Below are 23,855 nucleotides of genomic sequence, written 5' to 3' on the forward strand. Positions count from 1 at the left end.
CATAATATAGCGTGGTAGGCTAAGCGCCATCGCTTGCTCTATTGGGTATATACTCCCCCGAAAACACATTAAACTACTCAATATGCTGTGCTTGAATATTTTCAAGATCCTTCATCGTGGCATTGCCGACACGAGTGTCGACATCTCCTGCAATACCCATGGATGAATCCCAGTAGAGCTGAACCTTTTCGCCCGTGAACAGGCGATCAATCTGCTCCAGGGTCAGATTTCGTGTTTCTGGATAGAAGAAGAAAATGAGTGGCAGGAAGCAGAAGTTAAAGACTGAAACTTTGTTAGCAAATTACTGGTTTCAATATGAGATCCACTGATCAAACAAACCGGCAAAATAAATGTAAGTCTTATAGCCAATGTTAGCAATGCTAACGGGGGTAATTTCCACAACCAAGAATGTGCAGATCCCTGAATAAAGGTGTTAGTTTCAGCCTCTTGAAAGAAAGATTGCAACACTAACAGTTTGTGGCAGTGGCCATGGCAGCTGAACGAGTTCGAATTGCCAGTGGTGAATATTCTGCGGGCACTGTATTGATGTCAGCTATTAGTACCTCTCATGTAAAGAAGGGGTTGGAAAATAGCGGTACTCACAAAGCCAAGGGATAGCGAGAAGGCCTACACCGAAGAAGAAGTTGAACATGAATAACATGACAGTCGCAACCAAGCCGGCAGCATGTCCACCATCCCAGACGGTACCCGCTAAAATAGCCATACAGCATCCTTGTCCAATGACAGCAAACATCATGAGCTTGCGGCGACCAAGACTGCAAGAGTTAGTTGACGATCAAGCAAGAATTTGCTTTAACGTACCGTTCAATCGTCCAAATAGGGACCAAGGAAGAGAAGAAGTATGCAATTCCGTTGAAACCAGCCAAGAGCAACGCAGTATGGTGAGACATTCCAACAGACTGTTCGAAGATAACAGTTGCGTACTGTAATATTGTCAGTAAATGCAAATTGAAGATTCTTCTAGTATCAAAGTACTCACGTAGGTGATTAAGTTGATACCCGATATCTGCTGCATCATTTGTCCTCCCATTCCAAGCAAAGTTCTGTACAAGAAGCGCTGCTTGTTGTTTTGGAAAAGAAGCTTGAATGATCCCCCAGAAGCAGCTTCCTCTTCCTCCTCAACTGCCCGAGTAATTTCTGTGACATCGACATTCACCACGGGATCATCCATCTCGATTTCCCGAGCGTTGTGTTGGAGGGCCCAAATAATCTGGCGGGCCTTGTTCTCTTGGCCGTGTTTGATGAGCTATTATAAGTCAGTTGAGTAATGGAAAACTAGGAGGGACTGTAACGAACCCAACGAGGAGACTCGGGGAGACAGAGCACGCCAATGAAAGTGAGAATAGCGAACAGAATTTGTAAAGCGAGGGGAAAGCGAAACTGGGCTTCATTTTTGACATAACTCATTCCGTAATCTTGATGGGTCATTTATTAGCACGTAGGTCTATAGAAAAAGATCCTGAAGAAAGCTTACCAACCCAATATGAAAGCATGACACCAAAGATGTTGATGGCCAATTCGATGGCTAGCTAATAGAAAGAGTCAGAACCAATATTTACAACAAGATTCAGAGCAAAACTTACTCCTTTGCCGCGGCTTGCCGCTTTGCTTAGTTCCGAATGCCAAACGGCTTCGGCGATATTAGCAACCTCGATTCACTATTTTGAGTAGAATAGAAGCCTCACGAATAGTACTGGTATTGAGGCCATTTCCAACACCGGCAACAATGCGACCAACGATCATGTGAGGGATGCTGTAGGCACTAGCCTGGAGAGCAGCACCAATGGCAAGAACTACACATCCAGCCAGGATACACTTGCGACGACCGAGTTGTTCACCGAAGCATAGAGAGATAATTGCACCCAAAAAACATCCCTTTGTCTGTTAGCTGATTATAGGAAGATGATGGATGGATTCCCACTTACTATTTCATAAATGGCAACACTGCATTTCGATGACAGGTTAGTTAGAATGAAGCATTGAAAGCGTACAATTGAAGTCCACATACACTGTTCCCTGCAAAGAAGAACTTCCATGTCCTGTACTGGTTGTATCGATTTCAGGAAAAGTAGCAACAAACGCATCGCCAGTCAACAGACTGGACATCACACCCTGGTCATAACCAAAGCTGGTTGTTCAAGTCAGGAATAGCCCAGGAAATAGAAACAGCAACAGTCCAGTATAGGACAGCCACTCACAGCAAGAAGCCACTGCCAGCAGTAGCCGTAATAGCATATGATAATAACCGACCCACGAGGAAAGTCATGGTGAGATATTGTTTCCTCAAACAATTGACCGGGGGTGCAAATCTGGGGATTTAGCAGCAAGGGGTGTTTAGTCGGACTTTGTCAGAGCAGTGGGGCATTGCAGCTTTTATAAATTGATTGTATAACTGCAGCATAATCTGTACAAGGCAAAGAGTGGCGCCATCCCAGATTGAACAATACCGTGGCGTAATGACCCGCGCCGGCGATCTCAACTCCCCCGGGTTGCCATCATCCTGGGTCGGGTCGTCCCCGTGTTTTGCGGGGTGCATCTGGAGGCCATGACCGATTAAATCCCGCATGTATGGATCGCTTAGCAATTAGTTATATTAAAGGGATGTCTTATTGAAGTGTAGACTTCCATTTTACGTGTCATTTTTGTCCTTATTTCATCTTGCATCCTTCGCAAATACAGAAAAGAAGCGGCATTTTGACAGCATACTTTGTTGGAAAATGACAAGGGCTGGGCCGAACGGGGTCAGCCCTGGGCTCGAGACGGGCATCCCCATACCGGCTAAGCTCTTAAACGGCAGAAGCCGGTATTTCCAAATTGGGCAATATTAAGCACAATGCCACCGAGCATAAATTCTTTATAGCGAAGTGTAGATCACCTGTTTCTATATCGGTATGGGTCAAGTTGTCTCGCTATTGCAATATTCCACTTAACCGATACCACCGATGTCATCTGCACTCCTCAGGCACCGCAGCCCCGTTTATTCCCCAGTTTATTGCTCCGTTCCCCGCGACTCTGCATCCCAGACTAGCCATATACAGCAATATTTAGCACCCCCGAGGTCATAGGAACCTCGTCTGACTCTCCGTGTCCACTGTCGATCGGGCCGCATCGGCATGATTTGTCGGCACGATGAAGCTGAAATGGTTTAGACCTTGAACTGATGTTTCACGCGTCGAATATCCTTCCCCTGTGGACCTCCAGCTCAACCCTTTCCTAGTTAGGTTGTATATAGCCGCTGCAGGCAGATAGGTACAACAGCATGTATACTATATGAAGTAGATGTCTTCCACTCTTGAAAAAGAATCCTCAAACATTTCAAATCCACACCCTTCTGTACATCCTCATCCCAACCTCTTCTCACGATGACTCCCTCTATCTCGCTCGACCACACCACTCCGGCTGTCGTGCCGGAGTCTAACGAGACTCCCGCTGCCTTCGTGCCGACAAACGACCTCTTCTCGCTAGCCGGTCGCACAGTCATGATCACCGGTGGTGGTCGCGGTCTTGGTATGACTTTGACCACCGCCGTCCTGGAAGCTGGCGGTGACGTCGCCTGTCTCGATCTTCTGGCTGAGCCCAGCCAGGAGGAGTGGGCTGTTGTGCAGAAGACTGCAAAGGCGCGCGGTCTACAGGCGACCTATAAATCTTGTGATATCACCAACGAAGAGGTCACCAAGAAGGCTTTGGAGGATATTGCTGCGGAGGCTATGCGTCGCAACAAGCCTCTTCGTGGTGCCATCACTTGCGCCGGTATCCAACAGATGGTTCCTGCGCTTGACTATCCCGTTGAGGGGTACCGCAAGATGCTTGATGTCAAGTGAGTCGAAAACATTCAGAAAGGAATAGCATGATGCTTATAGCTTTCCAGTGTCCTCGGAACATTCATTCCGGCCAAGCATTGTGCTCGTATCTTCGTTGAGCAGAAGACTCCTGGAAGCATCGTGATGATCGCGTCTATGTCTGGCCAGATCGCCAACCGGGTTTGCCTCCTACCCCCCAAATTGAACATAGAAACAGAGTGCTAACAAACTTTTCATTCATTAGGGATTGACTTGTACCGCGTACAACTCATCTAAGGCTGCCGTCCATCAAATGTGTCGATCCGTCGCCCAGGAATGGGGCCAACACAATATCCGCGTGAACACCCTATCTGCCGGTGTAAGCACCCTTTCCACATTTCTTTCGTTTGACCATATTTGTCTAATATTTTTTTCAATTAGTACATTCGCACTGCCATGACTGATGCTCTCCTGAAGGAGAAGCCTGAGGTCGAGGAGACCTGGATGCGTGGCGCTCTCCTCGGGCGTCTTGGTGCCCCTGAGGACTTCAAGGGACCGACCATCTACATGCTGACTGATTCTAGTGCTTGGATGACAGGCGCAGATCTCCGTGTTGATGGTGGCCACTGTGCATCGGCGTGAGTGACTATTGTTAGATGAAGTTAAAAACGACGGATGAAATAGATGTGGCATGCTTACGGCGTTTGACTTTGGGGTTTGATTTGGTATACAGAATTTTGAAGAATAGATATTCAATTGCACATATTGTTCTTGTTTCACTTGACTAATTGCAATCGCGTGGTTTTTAGGGAATCTATAAGAACATTCCTCCCGTCGGGATGACATTTTAGACCTTTCTCACGCCTATGTGCAATGAAGAACGCCCCCGTCGTGTGTATGGCAGTTCTGGGGGAGCTGGTTAGCATGGGATAAGTTAATTGACAAAAGGGAGGATTTACTTACTTCAGGCACATCAGAAGTCGCAGAAGGTTTATCAGCGGTAGTCGCAGAAGGAGACGCAGCCTCAGTCGTTGTCTCATCAACGTGTTCTTCATGTTCATGCTGAACACCGGGACAACCAATCCCCGGCACGGCAATATCATATGCATAAACCTCCAAAGCGAAGTACTGAAGAGTCTCTGAGTCATGAGTGGACAAAGTGGCATTCTCCTTCGCCTGGTCAACAACCTCTTCATAGCCATCGGCGAAGTGGTCGATCCAATTCTGTCCCACGGCAGGGACGTGGTACAGCCGATGCAAGAGATCAGTCGCCCAGAAAGTATTCGTTTCAGACCCAGAGACAGTATATCCAAGGCTGCACATTGTGGAGAGGGAACGACGCGTTTCGTAGCTCAGATCGCAAATCACAGTTTCATCGGTGGCATTCTCACCTCGCCAGTGTCCGGCCCAGCCTACACAATGAATTTTTAGCTGGAGAATTTTGAACAAGAATAGATGAACAATTTACCTTCAAGCCCGCAGTTTCCGTCAGGATTATCGCATCGGAACAAAATGTCCTTCTTATCACCGTTGACCACGATATCAAACGCGCCAACGGCTTCCATGGAGGGACTATCACCAAAGTACTTTCGGTAAATTGAACTCTCGTTGCTCCATCTCAGAATATGGTCCTTGGCATGTTGAGCCAAAGAAATGGCCTCGGTGAGACCCAATTCAATCTGGCGATGCTGTGTTGCATTGCAGCTGGAATGAATAGGATATTCAGTCACGGCACCGGCGTTCCACGGTGCGAGCCCGGTCTGGGAAAAGGGCTGTGTCTGGTTTCCGTCGGGGACTCCAGAAGTAGGCAGGGCTGCAGCAATTGCTGCGGAGGAGATCAAGAAGGTCAGGAACAACATGCTGGCGATCAAAGCTTGAAATCTTGTTTACAAATATCATAGCGAGGGCATCTTACAGCCTTTATATACTTGATCCGATCATACTTTTGATCGAGCACTCTCTATCCACCATTTTGAAATCATCGCCGCACCTCTTTGCCAAGGGTGGCTGTCACATCCTCATTTACACAGATTCTATGCTGGGACTAGTTCACACACCACCGAATCCAGAATAGGAAGCGGGATGTTAACCCATTCTCCTCGGTACTCGGGATATTATATTTGCCAAGGGAGGACCTTGAGGGCTTAATTCTCCGTAATGACCTAGTTTTGCAACCAGAAGGTGAAAATTGTTGTCTTTGGTGCCAAGAGAAAGGCTCGGCGGAGGGCTGCCAAGAGGCTTGGGCGGGAGTACCTTGGAGGAACAAGAGACAGGAAGCGATCTTCTCCGATGAAAAGACCCTCTTTTCCGTCCAAGACTCTTCTTGGCATACAGCTAGAAGGGTCTTCCGCTTGGCGGCGGGAACCTTGGAGGTGAGACCCTCGAGAGGTGCTCTCATCCCGGTTACCGAATGGCCTTTTAGAGTGGTCGGCTTCCTGCTTCTGGTCATGTTGAAAACTGTTTCATGCGTTGAGGTTTGTTGTTTACTATACCTATACTACCTGTTCAGAGCATTCTTCTTTGCAATATGCTCGTCTTGCAATCCTTCCTGATATCACTCAGCATTGCTGGAGTATATGGACAGACGGCAACTACCACAGCACAGACATCATCCGTAACTGGGTGTCACAGTCATGGGTCAGATATCTATTGCATCAATGGAGAAGGCCAGGAAGTCTTGGTCTCTGCAACATCCACTCCTACAACTGGTGTACCAGCACAGTACACGGGGTGCCATTCTCATGGAAGGGAATCGTAAGTAGCCAGCATCTGGATACTGTAACAGAGAACTAATGTGGAAATTATAGATACTGCATGGATGCTGACGGAAATGATGTCTTAATTCAAGAGGAAGAAACAACGACAGAGAGCGAGACTGAGAGTGAACATGATCATAATCACGAAGAATCATCAAGTGGAACAAATTGCCATTTCCACGCAGGTGTTGAGTCAGTTTTTCAAGATCCACCTTTGGTCACTATTTCTAACTTTTTATCTAGACATTGCGTCAGTGAGGGTGAATCCGAAGATAGCCATGCTTCATGCGATAGCCAGACACGAGACTACGATGTGCCTTTGCGAATCGGCACACTGTTCGTCATCCTCATTACTAGTGCGATAGGTGTCTTCGCTCCAATTCTACTGCTGAAGCTTCCTTTCGCCTCAATCAACGGCGTGGTATCGACAATTATAAAGCAGTTCGGAACTGGTATCATCATTTCAACGGCTTTCATCCATGTAAGTGGTGTCAACTTAATCAATTTGTTCCAAGCTAACAGATTGGTCTAGCTCTATACGCATGCCAACCTCATGTTCACCAACGAGTGTCTCGGGGAGCTGGAGTACGAAGCCACTACTTCGGCTGTCGTCATGGCCGGTATATTCTTCGCCTTCCTGTTGGAATTCATTGGCCACAGAGTGGTCGTCGCTCGCAACAGCAAGAGAACTGTTACTGAGACATCGCCTCCGGAATCCCAGCAACCGTCTCAAAAGGGCCAGTTCGATCACCACCAGGGCCAGCAGCAGCCCACACTCGCTTGCCTTGGGCACAGCCATGGCCCTTATGATCCCACTTTACCTAACAGCAAGTTCTCAGTCCTCGTCATGGAGGCCGGTGTTCTTTTCCACAGTATCTTGATTGGTCTCACTCTCGTTGTTGCCGGAGATTCCTTTTACAAGACGCTTTTGGTGGTCATTGTTTTCCATCAATTCTTTGAGGGCCTGGCTCTCGGTGTTCGCATTGCGACTCTTCCGGGCGCTATATTCCCCTCGAAGGCGATTATGGCAACGGCGTTTTCGCTGATCACGCCTATCGGGATGGCTATTGGACTTGGTGTGCTGCACACCTTCAATGGTAATTCCAGAAGCACTTTGATTGCCCTTGGAACATTGGATGCGCTGTCTGCTGGGGTTTTGGTTTGGGTTGGTGTCGTGGATATGTGGGCTCGTGACTGGGTAATTGAAGGGGGTGAAATGATGAATGCTAAGATTGGAAAGGTTCTCACTGGAGGTTTCTCCTTGGTTACTGGCTTTGTGTTGATGGGTTTACTCGGCAAATGGGCTTGAGCTTGCAATGCTCACTTGCTTTCTCATTCGGTGAGATGCTTTTCAGTGGTCTTGAGTAGGCACATATTTGAAGACTTCTGATAGTATATTCGCTTCCATTGCTAACAAAAAAAGTCATTTCAAGAAGGTTGATCTCAAGTGCTAAAATCCGAAATTCTGTCATGTCAATCTCTCTCGCTTAAAGCCCCTGTGCTGTATCTGATATTAAACTTGCTTTGAGGTGTTAGGATTTGGACTTGGGTCTACGAATCATGCAATAAAGCTGAGGTTGCTTCGGTTAGTCACATAATCGGGGAGTGAAGCCGTCAGTACATACCTTGCAGACATCTCCTCCATCCACACACTCAATCTCTCTGACAAGCTCGAAGCCCATCTTTTCATAGATGCACACATTAGGATATCCTTTAGAGCTCTCAAGGTAGCAAGGCATTCCCTCTTGATCAGCCTTCTCCATGACACTTTCCATGAGCTTCTTTCCAACACCCATGCCACGCGCCTCAGAATCCACACCGACAACATTACAAAAGTAATATCCACGAGGATCCTGCCAGATAGAGTCATGGGCGGATCGTTGCACCTGCTTCCAGATCCAGTAGCGGCGGACATTCAAACCTCCGCGACCGAAGAAGAGAATGTTGTTCATGAGTTGGCGGAATGAGAGAAGCCATTCCTGCGCCCAAACAGACCAAGTCTGCGGTTTAGATGGAGCTTGTGGCGAATACCACCAGCCCACCCCGACCACAGTCCCGGGCGGTAAACGGACTTCAAGGTCGTTTTTGGTCTCATTTGCCGCGCGGGTTATCTTAGCGACGGATATGGGACAGCTGCAGTTAATGCCGTATTGAAAATGGGCCGCGAGGGAGGCTGCGTTTCGTTGGATATTGAACTATGACAGACCCGTTATTCCTTGCGTCTTCACTTCACTCTTATTCCACTTTTTTCTTTTTTTTTCTCTGGGCCACAAGGTCTCAAGGATATGACGATTGAAGGAAGGTAGCTCATACCTTGGATGGATCGTCAAACGCCCATCGAAAATAAGGGTCATCCGAAAATGCTCTCTGCACACAGTCTACAGCCCCAGGTATATCACCCTGGGCCAGCGGAACGATCTCGATTGCCATAGTTCCTGGCTTGCTACTACGGTTTCGCAAAAGACGATAGTCGGATCAACGGACAAGTTTAGAGGCCCGGGGACTTTTTCTACTGGCTCTGCGAAGAGGTTGAGACAGAGATATAGTATAAGAATGCCAATGGAGCCGTTGGGGACAGTGAGAGAAAACCTCCATCTAAGTAAAATTGAAGTGGTGATGGACCAAGTTGAGGAGAGGGAGTAGCAACGTCTTTGTTTATGGTAAGGTTGTCAGCAATCCAGGTGTGAGTATGTGTATGTGTAGGAGGTAAACAGAGGAACCGAGGACGGACGGGGCCCTCAAATAGCTGAGCTTCATCCGCTTGGACCACTCTTATCTGTTATCCTTTCAGTGCGATCTCACTAACCTTTCTAGGCAGCTCCAGCCGGATTGCACAGGGGGTTTCACTGGGGATTCCACTGCGAGTTCCGTAATTGCAGATGTGACTAGAGACCACATGACACCTTGCATAGACACTGAATTTCAATATGCTCGAGTGTCTGGAGGATCTGGGGTTATTCGTTGAATTCATCTCATATGCAATACAACCGCGGGGATCGGAGCGTATTGGATCAGGTGGGGAGGCTATTCGCAAATAGGAAGGTTGTTGCGGACTGAAAAAGGGGGGGGGGGGCTTATCTTATCAGCTGAGGGATCGATAAGGAATCAGATCAGAGTGAGACCATATCTAAGGTCTCCCTAGTGCGCACTTTATTTCTTATGGTTCAGGAACCAGGTCTGGTAGCTTCAGAGTAAGCAATAGCTAATCCTGACAAGTTGGGGTTGTTATAACATTTCAGATCACTCGATATGGTAGGCATGATTCGGCAGGTTTTTCACGAGTTTTGGTTGGTTAAAAGGTCTCATTCCTCTCACTGACCGCTAAATGAAAATCACAATGCCTTTCTGGATAGACAAAGGGTGCAGCAGAGGGGTCTGGGTGTACGTATGTGCAGTTTCCCTTGTTGCCGTTCTTTGGTCTCACGAAAAGTAACAACAACAAAGAATGTAGCTCGGACAGTGTTCTTGTTCATAAGCTTCTATTCAAATCCAAGGTACAAATAATCACAAATCGCCCATTTGGTAGCATTCGCAGCATTAAATCAACAACACTGTTCTCTCACATTCTATTCTATAGCCTCTACGACTACAATACGTCGTTTTCTCTGACCGTACTACTAAAAATCTAAAATGGAACCCATCAAGCGGGTTGCTGTCATTGACATTCTACGGACACAAGCGTTTCTCCTGAGTAACACTCATTATTGTTACCCCGACATACCCCAGGAGCTCAAAAAAGCTATTTACATATTAAACATGCTTCATCTTGAAGCCACCGAGAATGGACACACTCGTTCTCAAATAGTATGCCATTGGTCTCGGCTCTGGTTGGCACAGCACATCAAAACTCTTGAACTGGGATGCAACATGGAAACTGGTCGACTTATTTCACAGGACCTTTGCCACAGAATTATTCCTGAACTACTGAATCCAGAAAACTACTCCTGATATGTCACACCGGGAATCGTCGAACCCCTCATCATTTCATACACGATATTTACTTTATAGTTTCTTCATGACTAGGAATATGAAATGGGTTTCTTTTAGATCAGAGTATATATTTATGTCAAAAATCAAATCCAACCCCAGACTTCTAGCAAATTATTCATCGAGCCGTAGTTTTAATGATCCTTGAACAGTAAAGCCGTAGATCTATCTTCATACCTAGGTATTAGCTGTAGTGATAGCTTAGGAATAATCATGAACTTAACGTTAAGCTTTTTTTTACCCCTTGATTTCTTCTATGAAGCTACATGTATACTTTAAGGTTGCTTTCAATCCAAGTTGCGTTACCCAATGTTCACAATCTTTAAGACACTGCAGGTGATACAGATAAATCATAAAAAGAACAAATTTTCTAGCGAGTGGAAAGGAATCATCTAAGTTAATGCGATCTTATGTCACTTAGTAATCTTCGAATTGGCCTTCACTGTTGGTCCGTTTGCATGTAAGCGTGGCATGAAGCTTCACATTTCATGTTTAGCCAAGATAGCCGATATGGTTGGATATTCGGCGGTTGTTGTTGAAAAACAATAAAAGCCAGATGACCGTATTTTGTTAAATGCTTTGATCAAGTTGGATTCTGAGTATCTTGAGTTTCGTAGTAAAAATGAAGATATGAATGTAGTCGTCAAATGATATATTTAGCCATGCGACAAGAAAACCGGACTTCGTTGACATTACTTCTGACGGAATTGAGCAAAGCAGATTTGTATAGCTGGTTTTTGGTTATGGAAAAGTACAAAAATATCATTTGATTGTTGGGGTTTCTTTCCGCCACGCACGCACATCCTGTACTGTAAGGCTCCTTCTATGCCATCGGGTCTCATGATTAAATATCAGTGATCTCAGGATAAAGTGTAGAAAGATAAAGACTCAAATAATTGTGAAATTTGACCAGAATGATAGAAGGACCAAAGTGGCGGGGATAATCAAATGTTCGGCCGAGAATAACCTTGGGCGTTCAAAATCGACAAGCCATGGGTTGCCAAGGCCTGGTCTAGTGGCAGAAATATAAAGATAATAGAATAAAAACTCATTAATCTCAAGGTCAGCAGCCATGCATATCCTAAAATTGCCCGGTAGCTTGGCACTGACAGAGTATAGACGCCGAAGCCCGAATCGCCGAATCATGGGTGTGCTTTCAACGATTAGGAGACGTGCAACGATGGTACCGGATGAATGTAGCAATGAAGCAACAAAATAGATCTTGTTATAGCTATCTCATCTCGTTCCATTTTTGGAATTTGCGGGGGTTGACTTGAAAGCACTAGTCAGCCTTATGGTGGTTAATTACTGTAGTGTCTCCCAGTCCAATACTAGCACCAAATAGGAAATTGCCCTGTCCTCAGCTTTTTTTAACTCTTCCGCGACTGACAGAAATTGAAGACCTGCTGATCTGATGTAGAACAAAATTGATTAGAGTTATCATCTCATAGCTGCCCCTCGAGCACTTTGGCTGGGCGACTCGGCTTGAATCAAATGATCTAGGCAGCCTCAACGTTTTTTTATTATTGTTGTTGTACGTCTTCTTCATAAAATTTAATGTCAGTCAGAGTATAAAACTCTGAATAAGCATCTTTGCTGTTACAATAACGGAGTTCTTTGTCACCTCTTTGCTGTTAATGCGCTTACTTATTTAAATGACTGCGCATAGTATGTTTGAGACATTAGCCTTCTAGATACATTGATTCATACAGTAGATGAGGGGTAAGTCCGTTTGAAATATGTATTGTTGATCCAAAAAGAGCAGTAGCTGGTATGAGCGACATTCGAAATTCGTCCCATGGACTAATTGTTTTGAACCTAGAATGTACGGAGCTAAGAATATTGGTTGTTGCTTAATGCTCATAAAGCTCCCACTCAACAAATTTAGCAAACCAGGCTATTGTAACCAAAAACTATTGATTGAACGATGGTTTAGAGCTGACAATCATTGGAACAGGGTTAAACGGCAAGACGGTTCTATTTCGTCGCCGAGTCCATCATCCTCTTGGCAGCAACTCCTTCTCCGGTCATATTGAGCCAGTGGATATATATTCTTATTTGCGGCCAGAAATTCCATTGATTTCCGTGTCTTAGATCATAAAGTACGTGCCCCAGGGGTGTGTCATTGGTTCCGATCAGATCCGTGAAACCTTGCACTTCCTCTGGGATACGAACGCCTATCGAGCAAATTCCCATTTCCGCCATGGACTCATATTTCTAGAACAAGTGTTTACGGAGGTGGCTTGGCGAGAGTGGGCTTCAATAACATGAATTCCGGGGCAGTGGTTACAGCACCCAAATTAGATAGCTCTTGGGCCAATAATAATTTACCCGTGTGGTTTCACGAAAATGTATACATATCGTCAGAGTGATATATTTCGGCTCTTTTGGCCTTTTTAGTGAGCCAGTAAGCCCAAAGGAGAAGTTCCATTGCTTGGTAGCTCATCGAGGTCACCGTGGAACTGTTAGCTGCAGCTGGAAAACATCTTGTAACCCCTCAAAATACTTTACTGTCTTCTTAGGTGGTTGAATTCAGTGTATATAAGATAGCTCAAGGTTCTGTCTCAACTCTATCCCAACAATCTCATTTCTCCTATTTCTCAATCTCCTCAGCTGAGTCCTTTAGCCTTTCCAATTAACATTCCTGGAAATCCCAAGATGACTGTCAAGGAAGGCTCTCGTTTCGACTTCATCATTGTCGGCGGTGGTACGGCGGGTAACACCGTCGCCATGCGTCTGGCAGAGAACCCTGATGTCAGAGTTCTGGTCATTGAAGCCGGTGTTGGCAATTCGATCGACATTCCCGAGATCCGAACTCCCTCCGGGGCAATGGAGCTCCGAAACAGCCAGTATGACTGGGCCTACAAGACGACCATGATCAAGCGTGATGACTACGAACGAGTGGAGAAGCCTAATACTCGCGGCAAGGCCCTCGGTGGCAGTTCCTCGCTCAACTATTTCACCTGGGCCCCCGGAAGCAAAGGGACATTCGATATGTGGGAAGAGTACGGAGGCAAGGAATGGACCTGGGACTATCTTAAGCCCTACCTCCGGAAGAGCGTTACTTATCACGATGACACTGGAAAGCATCCTGCTGAGCTCAAGAGCATCGGTGGTGGAGGACCGATCCTCATCTCTCATTCTGAGCTTATCCCGGAGATGGCGCCCTTCCGCGATCGCCTGACGCAGGCTTGGAAATCTACCGGCAAGCCCATCACAGACAACATCTTTGATGGCGAGATGATTGGCTTGACACATAGCGTCAACACCATTTATAAGGGTCAGCGCTCGGGGAGTTTCCTCTGTCTCGAGGGGAAACCGAATATCACTGTGCTGGCCGAGACCCACTCCAAGTGTCTGATCATCGATGAATCCGACCTCACTTGCAAGGGTGTGACTGTGATTACCAAGTCCAACAATGAGCTAAGTCTCTACGCCACCCGCGAGGTTATCGTTACCGAGGGTGTATTCGAAAGCCCGAAACTGCTCATGCTGAGTGGCATCGGACCGAAGCGCGAGTTGACCAAACATAACATTGACGTCCTTGTCGACTCTCCCCACGTAGGCAAGCATCTGCTTGATCACCCTGGTGTCCCGTTCGTTCTCCGTGTGAAAGATGGATACGGCATGGACGAGCACGTCTTGCGAGAAGGTGCTAAGCGCGACGAAGCAATTGTGGCCTACAAGGAAAACTTTAGTGGCCCACTCGCATCTGGATTCCTTGAAATGGTCGGCTTCCCTCGTATCGACGAGTATCTCGAGAAGGACCCTGAATACCGCAAGGCAAAAGCCGCCAACGGTGGAGTCGATCCCTTCTGTCCGTATGGCCAGCCGCACTTCGAACTTGATTTCGTTTGTATGTTCGGTAGTGCGTTCCAGTGGCACTACCCGACACCCAAGAAGGGCAATTACATTACCGTGATGGTTGATCTTGTTCGACCTGTTTCCGAGGGTGGTGAGGTGACCCTTAATAGCGCCGATGCTCTTCAGCAGCCGAACATCAATCTCAACTACTTCAATGATGAGCTTGATATCATTGCTATCCGTGAGGGTATTAGGTATAGTTATGATGTTTTGATGAAGGGTGAGGGGTTCAAGGATATCATTGAGGACGAGTACCCTTGGGAAATGCCCCTGGATGATGATGAGTTGATGAAGAGGACGGTGTTGGATCGCTCTCAGACGTCTTTCCACCCTTGTGGTACTCTTCGTCTGTCGAAGAATATCAAGCAAGGTGTCCTTGATCCTACTCTCAAGGTTCATGGGATCAAGAACCTACGTGTTGCCGATGCATCTGTCATGCCGGTTATTCCAGATTGCCGTATTCAGAACTCGGTATATATGGTGGCTGAAAAGGGTGCTGATCTGATCAAGGCAGATCACAAGGATCTTTATAAATGATTGAGGTGTTTATGTTACATGGTATGTTGCTGATGTAAAAGTCTATTGAATCATGTCGCAGACCAGATTGATTTGATTTATTCTGTTACATCCAATTAACCTCAGATAAACAATTCAAACAATGGATGACTTGTAATTGCTATGTTCTCCGCAATATTCACTCAAACTTTCACAGTGATAGGGAACATCTACGCGCCGGTCGGACTGTAAGCGTCAAGTGTTTCAGTATGAGGTCACGAGAAGTGAATACTGGCTTCCTTATGAATAGACACACTTATTGGCCAGAAATGCCAGTGCATCGACCAATTGATCCTGAGTCGGTGTATCTGGGGCATTATCATAGGGCCCTCAAATGGTTGCGTAACCTGTCATTTCGTCGTACCATCTTAGTGAGAAATCAAGCCCGACAAATGGTGCTTTGGTCATTGATAGATCTGCAAGGCTGTTAGAAGAAGATTACTATGAAGTAGCCAGCAATATTCTGGCACCTCTACGGATACCTCCACTCTCCTTTGATTGAAACTAGTTGATAAGAATCCCCGCATTCGTATTCACACCTGTAATCTGCCTCGAGAATGATGGATGAAGAAGTGGGATGTTCCTGTATGCGTCATTTTCAATTTGTTGCTGCCTAGTGTTGATGTCTTTGTTTTGTGCTTTTGTCTTTTGGATCTTGGGTAGTTTCTGTGGCCCTCGTGAAAGGTTACCGTTTCTACTCGGCTCTATTTCAATTGCACGTGGTATTATGCCTGGTATTATGCCTGGTATTATGCCTGGTTTCATGAGTTATATGTGACTTTGCTGTATAGTCCACTGTATCCTGGACTGAAGTGGCCAATCAGCAAAGTCCGACGGGTGAGACAAGCTTTTCCCGGCCAACAATGGATCCGAGTCATCCACGTCAGCTTTGTTGAATGGCTATTCTGGTTGATTCGCGGTTTCAAAGGATGAAGTTCGGTTCCAAGAGAACCAAGACAAGGCCCGAACCCCCAGACCAATCAGAATCCGATTTCGGACTGATCAGGTTGAAAATCTGAGGCATCGGCGTTGGCGTAAGCGTCGCTTTGCGTTGCCTTTGTGTAGCTCGGGGTTTTTCTCTTCCTTCCCACACTCGTTTGTCTTTTTCTCTCGCATCTCTCGCATCTCCCGCATCTCCCGCATCTCTCTCGCCCTCTTCCACGTGAATCTGCATCCTTTGCAGCCCTAGTGGCTCCCACTCACCATGCACTGACCCGACGCTACTTACTCCAACGCCACGATCCACAATTCCCCGATCCTCCATTTCGAGTGAATCATGGCTCTCACTCACGCTGCCATTATTGTCATTGTTCTCGTCGGCTGTCTCGCTGCCACGGCCCTCGGCGCATCACTCTTCAAGCATTACAGTCCAAGCCCAGATGCCGAAGATGGCCGATTCAGCGCCAGCAACGAGCAGAAGATATACATGGCGCAAGTGCGGGCGCGCGGATTCGACGGTCTGATGCAAGCCTGTTCTGATCCTCGAGATCTCGAGGCGCGCTGTATGTGAACTCAATTCTCTGTTCCTTGGATAGTGTTGCTCACGGAATTAGATACCCCAGCGGGGTCGGGCTACTATCGCCCCCACACTGAAGTCAAAGACAGCAGTTCATGAACTTCTCTCTCTTTTTTTCTCTCTATTTCACGACATCGATTACGAATATGATTTGCACGATCTTAGGGACAGGGGAGTTATTTGGGTACGGTCGCACTATCTTGTTGCCATGGGAGTTCTATCTTTAGTGCATCTTTGACCGATTGGGAGGGGCACTTTGTTTATGATTATGGTAGGCCCTGTGAGGAACTTCCCTCTGTTTCATAGGTGAGTTCTTTGAGACTGGAAGTTCCTCGGATCGGCTTCTGAAATCTACAGCCATAGCAATTGATTCAATCAAAATCTCGGCTTTCTGACATCTTTTTCCGTGCACTTGGGCTTCACCGCATCTACTCATCTTCTATCACCATATCTGGAGAATGCAACGTCTACAATGACTACGAATATGACCTTTTTCTTCAATTTGATATATCTGGGTTTCGCCCAACATGACGTCAAACTGAATTAACCTCCGTGGACCTCAACTTTAACATCGCTAACCCTACCAAAGAACGAGGCTCACTTCCAAAAGGCAGTCCAATGCAGATAATATCTGTGTTTGGCATAAACACGCATCACGATGCCAATTGAGAGGGAAACCATCCGACCACCATCACACCCACTCTCCCTGGCCCTCTGGAATTTCTCCTCGCAATGGTTTCTAATTCCGCAAGGAACGGGAATAATACCCGTCCTCTTCCACCGACTAGACTACCAATTTACAGGCCTGATGATCCTCGCCAAGATAGTCTGGGTCTACACAATCACCCTCCTAGGCATATGTCTAATTCTGTATCTCCTCCGCACAATCCTCTACCCCAAACATGTCATACACCAACTCAGAACCAACCTAACCGAAACCGCATGTCTCTCATGCATCTCAATCGCCTTCACTTCAATCCTCCAACTCGCAGTACTCGAATACGGCGAGAAAGCAGGCCTGGAAATCTACATCCTGTGGTGGATCAACACCGCAATGGCAATAATAGCCTGCGCAGCCCTACCCTTCATCCACCTCACCCTCCAATCCCCAGAAATAAACAGCATCCCAACCTCCATCCTCCTCCCCTTCATCGCAACCTTAGCATCAGCTGCCTGCAGCGGCGTCGTCTGCCGCTTCAGCCATGTCACTCCCGAACTCCAAGCCCCCGCCATAATAGTGGCCTACCTCCAAGTCGGAGCCGGCCTCACACTAGCAACCGTCTTTGACGTAATTCTCATCCTCCAATATCTCAACTGCACCCACCCCACCCCGGAAACGGTATGCCAAGATATGATCCTCTGCGGGCCCTTCGGCCAAGGCTCATTCGCCCTGCAGGTCCTGGGCCAGGCCGTGAATACCGCCAGCGTCGCAGCCTATGACCGAGAGAAATTCTTGACCGTGCACGCCGCCGGCACGATTGGGTTTATTAGTCTGTTCTTGGGCCTACTCGTCTGGGGTATGGGGTGTTTTGGTGGTGTTTTGCCATCATGCGTATCGTGCATACGCTGAGCTCGCAGCCTGGAGGCTGGAGGCAGACGCGTTTCAGTATGTCGGTTTGGTCGCTGATTTTCCCGTGGGGGGCTTTTACCAATGCTGCTGTGGAGTTCGGGCGTGTTATGCAGAGTCGGGCTTTTGCGGTGTTTTCGACCGGGTTGCTTGTTTTGCTGCTTGTTATGTGGGTTTTTGATCATGTGCTTCTGGTCAGGGGCGTTGTCAGCGGAAGGATCTTGGGGCTGAGTCGGGGTTGGAGGATTGGGTCTTCCTCTCATCGGCGTCGGTGTTCCGTGGAGATTAAGGAGGTCTAGAGAGTTTGGGTGTGAGATGTGAAGCTTTCGTCTCGGCTTCGGAATTGGCGAGGTACCGAGTTCCGAAGATGTCTTACACTTTCTAGCCAATATACTCTATGCTCTTTGTGTGTATTGATGTGGGCGGCTATTTTCTCCATTTCAACGTTGATATTGCCCACTCATTGTAACGTGCCACCTCTTAAGGGTCTCAGTGATCGGCATCTGGGCCAGAAACCGACCGAAATGCCTCTTTTTATAGTACAAGGCTAAAGGGGTTCGACCCACCCTGCTTGGCAGAGTGGAAGAATCTTCGAAGTGTACTGTAAACAATATCCACACTGTGTCTTGGCATTTTTCTTCTGGGCCTGTCCAACGTGGCTGCGATCTGCAATAGGGCTATACACGTACTGACCCCCGAGGCCTTGAACATTCGCCCTGTGCTGGGCGTAACGGCTCGGCCCCGATAGCCTTGATCATCTCTCAGGAAATCTGCCGATCATGATCCACAGTCTCAAAGAAATCCACCTGAAGCGCTCGAGACCCTGAGATGTGGTATCACAATTTATTCTCCATGCGGTATGGAGCATGTTTAGCCTCGGGCAGCGGAACAAAGACACGCCAAGGAATAAAAGGTCAAATTTTGTTATATATCTCACGCCAGATAACTAGAAAAGCTTTCAGGCAACCTCAATACAAGCATTTCAAGCAAGAGTGGTCCGTATTCGTGTTTTTCACCAGATTAGCATTTTCTCCACATGGGGTCGTGGGTCGTGCATGCGATACGAGTACGGCAAAAGTGTCAATTCATCACTCTTTTAAGTCTGCATCTTTGGCCTCGAGATAATTGATTCCTATCAATTCAGATTCGAATTGCCTGACATCCCAAAATGAATTCTCCCGACACTCTCAGTTATGACAGCGACCTACCCAGCGAAGAACAGTAAGTATAAGTTATCTAACTTAACAAAGAACCCCCATGTAGAACCCTCCAAACTACCCCTATATCTGCGATACAAGACTAACCAAATCCAGAGCACCATCGCATCCAAAGCTCAAAATCCAAGCCAAATTCCAGATCGCCCGCCCACCCCCCAAATCCCACCAACTTCTCCGCCTCAGTCCCAAACTGATCCTCCAAATCCAACAACTACCTCCAAACCACCGCCCAGTCCCCGTTTTAGAAATATGGCAGCCACCACTGCGCAAATCCAAGTTAACACGGGGATTCCCACATCAACCAAAACTCGGCGCGAGGGATATCTACGCCACACTCAACGAGCCCTATGTCACGACCACGCAAAAGCAGCGCGCGGTATCAGAACCCAGCGAGCAATGCGCGCAGGACAAAGATATCGTTGCGGCCATGTGTAGCCAGTCTTCGAACGAAGAGACCGCATCAGCGATCCATTTCAGAGATGCCAGATGTATATGGCAAGCCTGTCCAGCTTCTACGGCAACACAGAGCTCCAGCACGGCAGGATCCGAGCAGGCGTCGAATTACCGCTTCACGATCGTCAACGCGGAAAATACAGGGGGCGAGGAAGGCCGAATGCTGATGCAGTGGGAGAGACGGCTGGACGGCGAGAAGGGCGAGCAGTTCGTTTTGGTGGCTATTGATCGGAAGGCGCGGCGGAAGAGTAGAATTGCGAGTATGACGAGGGATGGGGTCGAGATTAATGTGCGGAAAAGTTCTGTTTTGGAGCATTTGCGGTTGTGTTTGTTGTTGACGGATCCGGTGGCGGGGTCGGCGGGGGACGATTTTTATGGGAATTTGGAGATTTGGCTTTATACCCATGTTTTGACGTTGGGTGTGTGGGTTGCTTCTATGGAGGGCTGGTTGAGCTTATAGATTGGGGATATTGGGAGGGAATATTATGCGGGCTGATGGTGTCGATGGTGTTCATTAAGGCGGCGACCTTTTTCTTTTTTGCAGGATCGATAGATAGATCAGGTATATTTACTATCGAGATCTGGTTATACCCGAGAATAGAATTCGAGAAGAATTATGGCTATTACTTTCTTTTCAATTTAACCTTAGAAGTTGTTGGTTGACTTAACACACTGTTGTACTTAGTAAGTAGTGGTTCCCTCCTCAATAGCCTTGATCTGCAAAGCCAAGAGACGAGAGTAATATCTGCAGAGGGCAAGGTTTCCTCCCATGAACCAGAATCCAGGGTGACCACTGCGCTGCCAAATAGTCCGGAATTCACCCTCCTGGTCAAATCCCCAGACATCCCCAACACGATCCGCAACATCGTCACCGAAGATCAACCGAGTGTTGGATCGCATGTTCTGGTACCCAGTCGCAAGAATAATCTCATCGGCGTCAATTGTCGAGCCATCGGCAAAAGTGATTCCCGTGGGGAGAATCTCGCTAATTTCCTGGCCTTGCTTCACGTTGATTTTGCCGTCGATGATCAATTGACTGCCACCCACGTCGATATAGTACCCGCCTCCACGCTGGAAATACTTTATGATCAGGCCAGCGTCCATAGGTCCCATATCGACCTTGAAGCCCGCTTTTGCCAGCCCCTCGAGGGTCTTGGCGTCGTTCTGGTTCATCACTTTGGTGACTTTGATCTGTTGCGCTTTGAACAAAGGAGGGGGAATGCTGTACAGATACAAATCTGCATCCTCGGTGGGTGGGCCACCCTCTTCATAGAGCCCCTTCAGCCCGATGTTCACAATCGAATTGGATGAGATCACGCAGGTTGAGCTGCGCTGAACCATTGTCACGTCATATCCTTTCTCATAATAATCCTGGGCGATATCATGGCCCGAGTTGCACGAGCCAACAACAACGGCCTTCTTGCCCTTGGAGTTGGGTTTCGCACCGGTGAACTCTGAGCTGTGGCAAATACGATCACCCTTGAAACTGTCCATGCCCTTGAAGATTGGCACCTTCTTCTTTCCTGAATGACCAGTAGCCTGAATAATGTGGCGAGGGTGCAAAGTACGGCTCTCGACGGTTCCATCCTCCTTGCTGCGCTCCAGCACGACCTCCCATTGCTTCTTGCTCTCATCCCACGAGGTCTTCTTCACATTTGTTCGGGTCCAGACGTTTAATTCTAGCAGTTTGACGTAGCTTTCGAAGAAATCGGCCAGCTTATCCTTGGGTGTGAAGATGGGCCAGCCCTCCGGGAATGGTATGTATGGCATATGGTCATACCACACAGGGTCATGGAGCACCAGCTGGTGATAACGCTTGCGCCAGCTGTCTCCGATTCTGTCCTCATTATCGATCATCAGAGTGTCAACCTGGAGCATCTTCAGACGTGCAGCGACAGTGAGGCCACCTTGGCCGGCACCTTATCCCTTCCGTTAGCTGTGGTCTATATCGGGGCAGTTGATTGATACGTACCGACAATCAATACTGCTGGTTCTTTCTCCTCCAATTGTTGCTCGGTGGTGCGACGATCTTGCCAATTCTGCCTGCCTTGCTGAGCACCATGCTGCACCCCAGTAGGTCTGTTCTTGCTGACAGCCTCTTCACAGCCAGCCAATGCCGTTAAAGAAGTGAAGAAAGTGAAAATCTTCCATGTATCACCATACTGGGCAAGTCGCACCACACCATTTCCAGTACCATTCTTGGTCGTAATATTAACGAAGAACTCAATTCCGTGAACCTCCCCAAACGCGTCAATGGGACCAGCATGCGGAGACTTAAGTGGCGAGCCACGGTCAATTTCAATCTTCAATTCATTCTGTCCCGCGGTGAATGCAATGATTTCTTCGCGGCCCTTGATTGTGCGAAGATCCCATGAGAAACACAGGTGATCACGCCAGTACCCATTCTTAGCAAAGATCTCTGAGATAGCCCCCTTGTCACCCGCGATGAGGCTGGTGTTCAATTGACGGATGATTCCAGCTGCAATCTCGTCTGGCTTCTCCGGGGCTGCTTTGTTTGTCTCGGGGAGCTCGCCGAGGGAGATGTCAAATGAGCCTGCCTCCACTCTGTCTCTCGACGGGGGTGTATCAATGGGAATTGGACCCGTCATAACGTGTCTAATATCGTTGGGAATAGCTGGGGGATGTCTGGGAAGATAATAAGCCTGGTTCACGGATCACGTCCCCCCGGTATTTATGCTTAGCTTCCCCGCACGCCAAGCTTACCCGACCCTTCACATCTTCCCCGCCGTTCCTCGCCGGAGATCTCCCGAGATCTTTGCACGCCCGTGGAAGTTAATCTCCATCTGAGTTGGTCGTATCTTGGGCATGTTTGTGTATACCCGACATCGTGTTAGGGCTAAATTCGCTTTCTGCCTTGGGGTTTTGCAGTGCTCATGCATGATTTCCAGTGTGATTCTTTGTGGGCCTTGTTGAAGTTCCACTTTAGGGTCGCACTTTCATCTACTGTATGCCCTAATATCTGCAGTGTCGGGGGAATTTTTGAAGAGAGGTGATCTGCCTTGGGCTCTTGATCCGTGACGTAGTAGTAGTGTGTTTCTGTCGGTATTCTGGCTGCAGGAATTGGCATCATACAGATCAGGCCAGCATGGCCGACCTCATGCTGAGCCAATTACTGAACTCTCATGATCATTCCTCATCTGAGAATCGGATTATGTTTAGTTCGAGGAGTTCTCCTGTATATATGGGGTTTCGCATGTATTGTTGGAACCCCAGGGTTATGAACTCGATTCCTTCTGGACACATTCTCCTTTGTACAATCCATACAGTATCATTGATTTGCCGGACACCATCTATTTTCAACGGTTTTCGGGGCTACATGAAGGTTGAATCTGTTGAAACATGGTTTGATCGCGTACGTGCTTATTCTTCGTAGTTCATGATTGTTGTTGCTATCAAGGCATGGTGATAGCACTGTTATATATATTTGCGTGTTTCTGGTGACTTATACTCAATTTTGAATCCCTTGAATTAACGGCAAAGGACCTATACTAGGTCAACAAAAGTAATGCCAACGTGATTGTTGTTCGATGTATCAATTCCAACTTACACTAGGAGCAGAATTTTAGAGTTGAGAGGGTAGAGTAGACTGATTTACATTACCTGTAGTTTTTGATTTATATAACCCTAATGGCCAGGAGAATATATCAACTAGCATCATTGGTCTAGTGGTAGAATTCGTCGTTGCCATCGACGAGGCCCGTGTTCGATTCACGGATGATGCACATCTTTTTTTTGCTTTTTGTCGTTTATTTTATGTTTATTACCACTTAGATTTATTTCGAGTGTATTTCTTATTTGTTTTCATTTTCCTACAGTCTTTTCTCTGTTGAATCCTTCCCCTAAACACAATCTGGCCATGAAACGTGTCGGACCCACATAAATTATTTTTCCTGTTCCAACGTGTTTGACAAACTGTTGCCCCAATGATTCTCCTAGCTTGAATTAGGCAATTGAACTATGGAATTGAACTAAAAGCGCCGGCTTAAAATAGAAAGCACCGTAAGGCTTCGCACTATAGTCACGATACTGGCCTAGCTTCCAGACTAGCGATCATGCAACGCACAGCGGAGGAAGCGTCGTCAGCTGTATACGATATCGGAACGAAGCTCAGAACAAGTC

General features: G+C 47.4%; 10 protein-coding genes across 10 annotated transcripts; 6 read left to right on the plus strand and 4 right to left on the minus strand.

Moving 5' to 3' along the window:
- Window positions 1-73: 73 nt before the first annotated feature.
- Window positions 74-2,587, minus strand: N7511_010398 (uncharacterized protein; the record flags this gene model as incomplete). Its single annotated transcript, XM_057132775.1, has 14 exons — window positions 74-282; window positions 340-420; window positions 473-538; window positions 604-776; window positions 823-944; window positions 1,001-1,267; window positions 1,318-1,436; window positions 1,496-1,550; window positions 1,605-1,651; window positions 1,707-1,896; window positions 1,947-1,965; window positions 2,030-2,149; window positions 2,220-2,330; window positions 2,469-2,587. The coding sequence occupies 14 exons, from the start codon at window positions 2,585-2,587 to the stop codon at window positions 74-76; spliced, it is 1,698 nt and encodes a 565-aa protein (XP_056980763.1).
- Window positions 2,588-3,383: 796 nt separating this feature from the next.
- Window positions 3,384-4,442, plus strand: N7511_010399 (oxidoreductase, short chain dehydrogenase/reductase family; the record flags this gene model as incomplete). Its single annotated transcript, XM_057132776.1, has 4 exons — window positions 3,384-3,838; window positions 3,890-4,001; window positions 4,066-4,179; window positions 4,242-4,442. The coding sequence occupies 4 exons, from the start codon at window positions 3,384-3,386 to the stop codon at window positions 4,440-4,442; spliced, it is 882 nt and encodes a 293-aa protein (XP_056980764.1).
- Window positions 4,443-4,664: 222 nt separating this feature from the next.
- Window positions 4,665-5,659, minus strand: aspf2 (major allergen Asp F2; the record flags this gene model as incomplete). Its single annotated transcript, XM_057132777.1, has 3 exons — window positions 4,665-4,706; window positions 4,764-5,212; window positions 5,269-5,659. The coding sequence occupies 3 exons, from the start codon at window positions 5,657-5,659 to the stop codon at window positions 4,665-4,667; spliced, it is 882 nt and encodes a 293-aa protein (XP_056980765.1).
- Window positions 5,660-6,327: 668 nt separating this feature from the next.
- zrfC (putative ZIP Zinc transporter) lies at window positions 6,328-7,865 on the plus strand (the record flags this gene model as incomplete). The annotated part of the gene is made up of 4 exons (XM_057132778.1): window positions 6,328-6,554; window positions 6,608-6,748; window positions 6,800-7,037; window positions 7,089-7,865. The coding sequence occupies 4 exons, from the start codon at window positions 6,328-6,330 to the stop codon at window positions 7,863-7,865; spliced, it is 1,383 nt and encodes a 460-aa protein (XP_056980766.1).
- A 277-nt stretch (window positions 7,866-8,142) lies between these two features.
- On the minus strand, window positions 8,143-8,986 carry N7511_010402 (GNAT family N-acetyltransferase; the record flags this gene model as incomplete). Its single annotated transcript, XM_057132779.1, has 2 exons — window positions 8,143-8,751; window positions 8,870-8,986. The coding sequence occupies 2 exons, from the start codon at window positions 8,984-8,986 to the stop codon at window positions 8,143-8,145; spliced, it is 726 nt and encodes a 241-aa protein (XP_056980767.1).
- A 4,215-nt stretch (window positions 8,987-13,201) lies between these two features.
- Window positions 13,202-14,944, plus strand: N7511_010403 (GMC family oxidoreductase; the record flags this gene model as incomplete). Its single annotated transcript, XM_057132780.1, has 1 exon — window positions 13,202-14,944. One exon carries the CDS (start codon window positions 13,202-13,204, stop codon window positions 14,942-14,944), a length of 1,743 nt encoding a protein of 580 aa, XP_056980768.1.
- Window positions 14,945-16,238: 1,294 nt separating this feature from the next.
- On the plus strand, window positions 16,239-16,577 carry N7511_010404 (uncharacterized protein; the record flags this gene model as incomplete). The annotated part of the gene is made up of 2 exons (XM_057132781.1): window positions 16,239-16,464; window positions 16,516-16,577. 2 exons carry the CDS (start codon window positions 16,239-16,241, stop codon window positions 16,575-16,577), a joined length of 288 nt encoding a protein of 95 aa, XP_056980769.1.
- Window positions 16,578-17,136: 559 nt separating this feature from the next.
- N7511_010405 (putative malic acid transport protein) lies at window positions 17,137-18,048 on the plus strand (the record flags this gene model as incomplete). Its single annotated transcript, XM_057132782.1, has 1 exon — window positions 17,137-18,048. One exon carries the CDS (start codon window positions 17,137-17,139, stop codon window positions 18,046-18,048), a length of 912 nt encoding a protein of 303 aa, XP_056980770.1.
- Window positions 18,049-19,213: 1,165 nt separating this feature from the next.
- N7511_010406 (uncharacterized protein) lies at window positions 19,214-20,175 on the plus strand (the record flags this gene model as incomplete). Its single annotated transcript, XM_057132783.1, has 2 exons — window positions 19,214-19,266; window positions 19,359-20,175. The coding sequence occupies 2 exons, from the start codon at window positions 19,214-19,216 to the stop codon at window positions 20,173-20,175; spliced, it is 870 nt and encodes a 289-aa protein (XP_056980771.1).
- A 221-nt stretch (window positions 20,176-20,396) lies between these two features.
- On the minus strand, window positions 20,397-22,324 carry N7511_010407 (flavin-containing monooxygenase; the record flags this gene model as incomplete). Its single annotated transcript, XM_057132784.1, has 2 exons — window positions 20,397-21,634; window positions 21,688-22,324. The coding sequence occupies 2 exons, from the start codon at window positions 22,322-22,324 to the stop codon at window positions 20,397-20,399; spliced, it is 1,875 nt and encodes a 624-aa protein (XP_056980772.1).
- Between the last annotated feature and the right edge of the window lie 1,531 nt (window positions 22,325-23,855).

This window comes from Penicillium nucicola, assembly GCF_028828085.1.
Source record: "Penicillium nucicola strain IBT 29836 chromosome Unknown utg000010l, whole genome shotgun sequence".
Taxonomy (NCBI): domain Eukaryota; kingdom Fungi; phylum Ascomycota; class Eurotiomycetes; order Eurotiales; family Aspergillaceae; genus Penicillium; species Penicillium nucicola.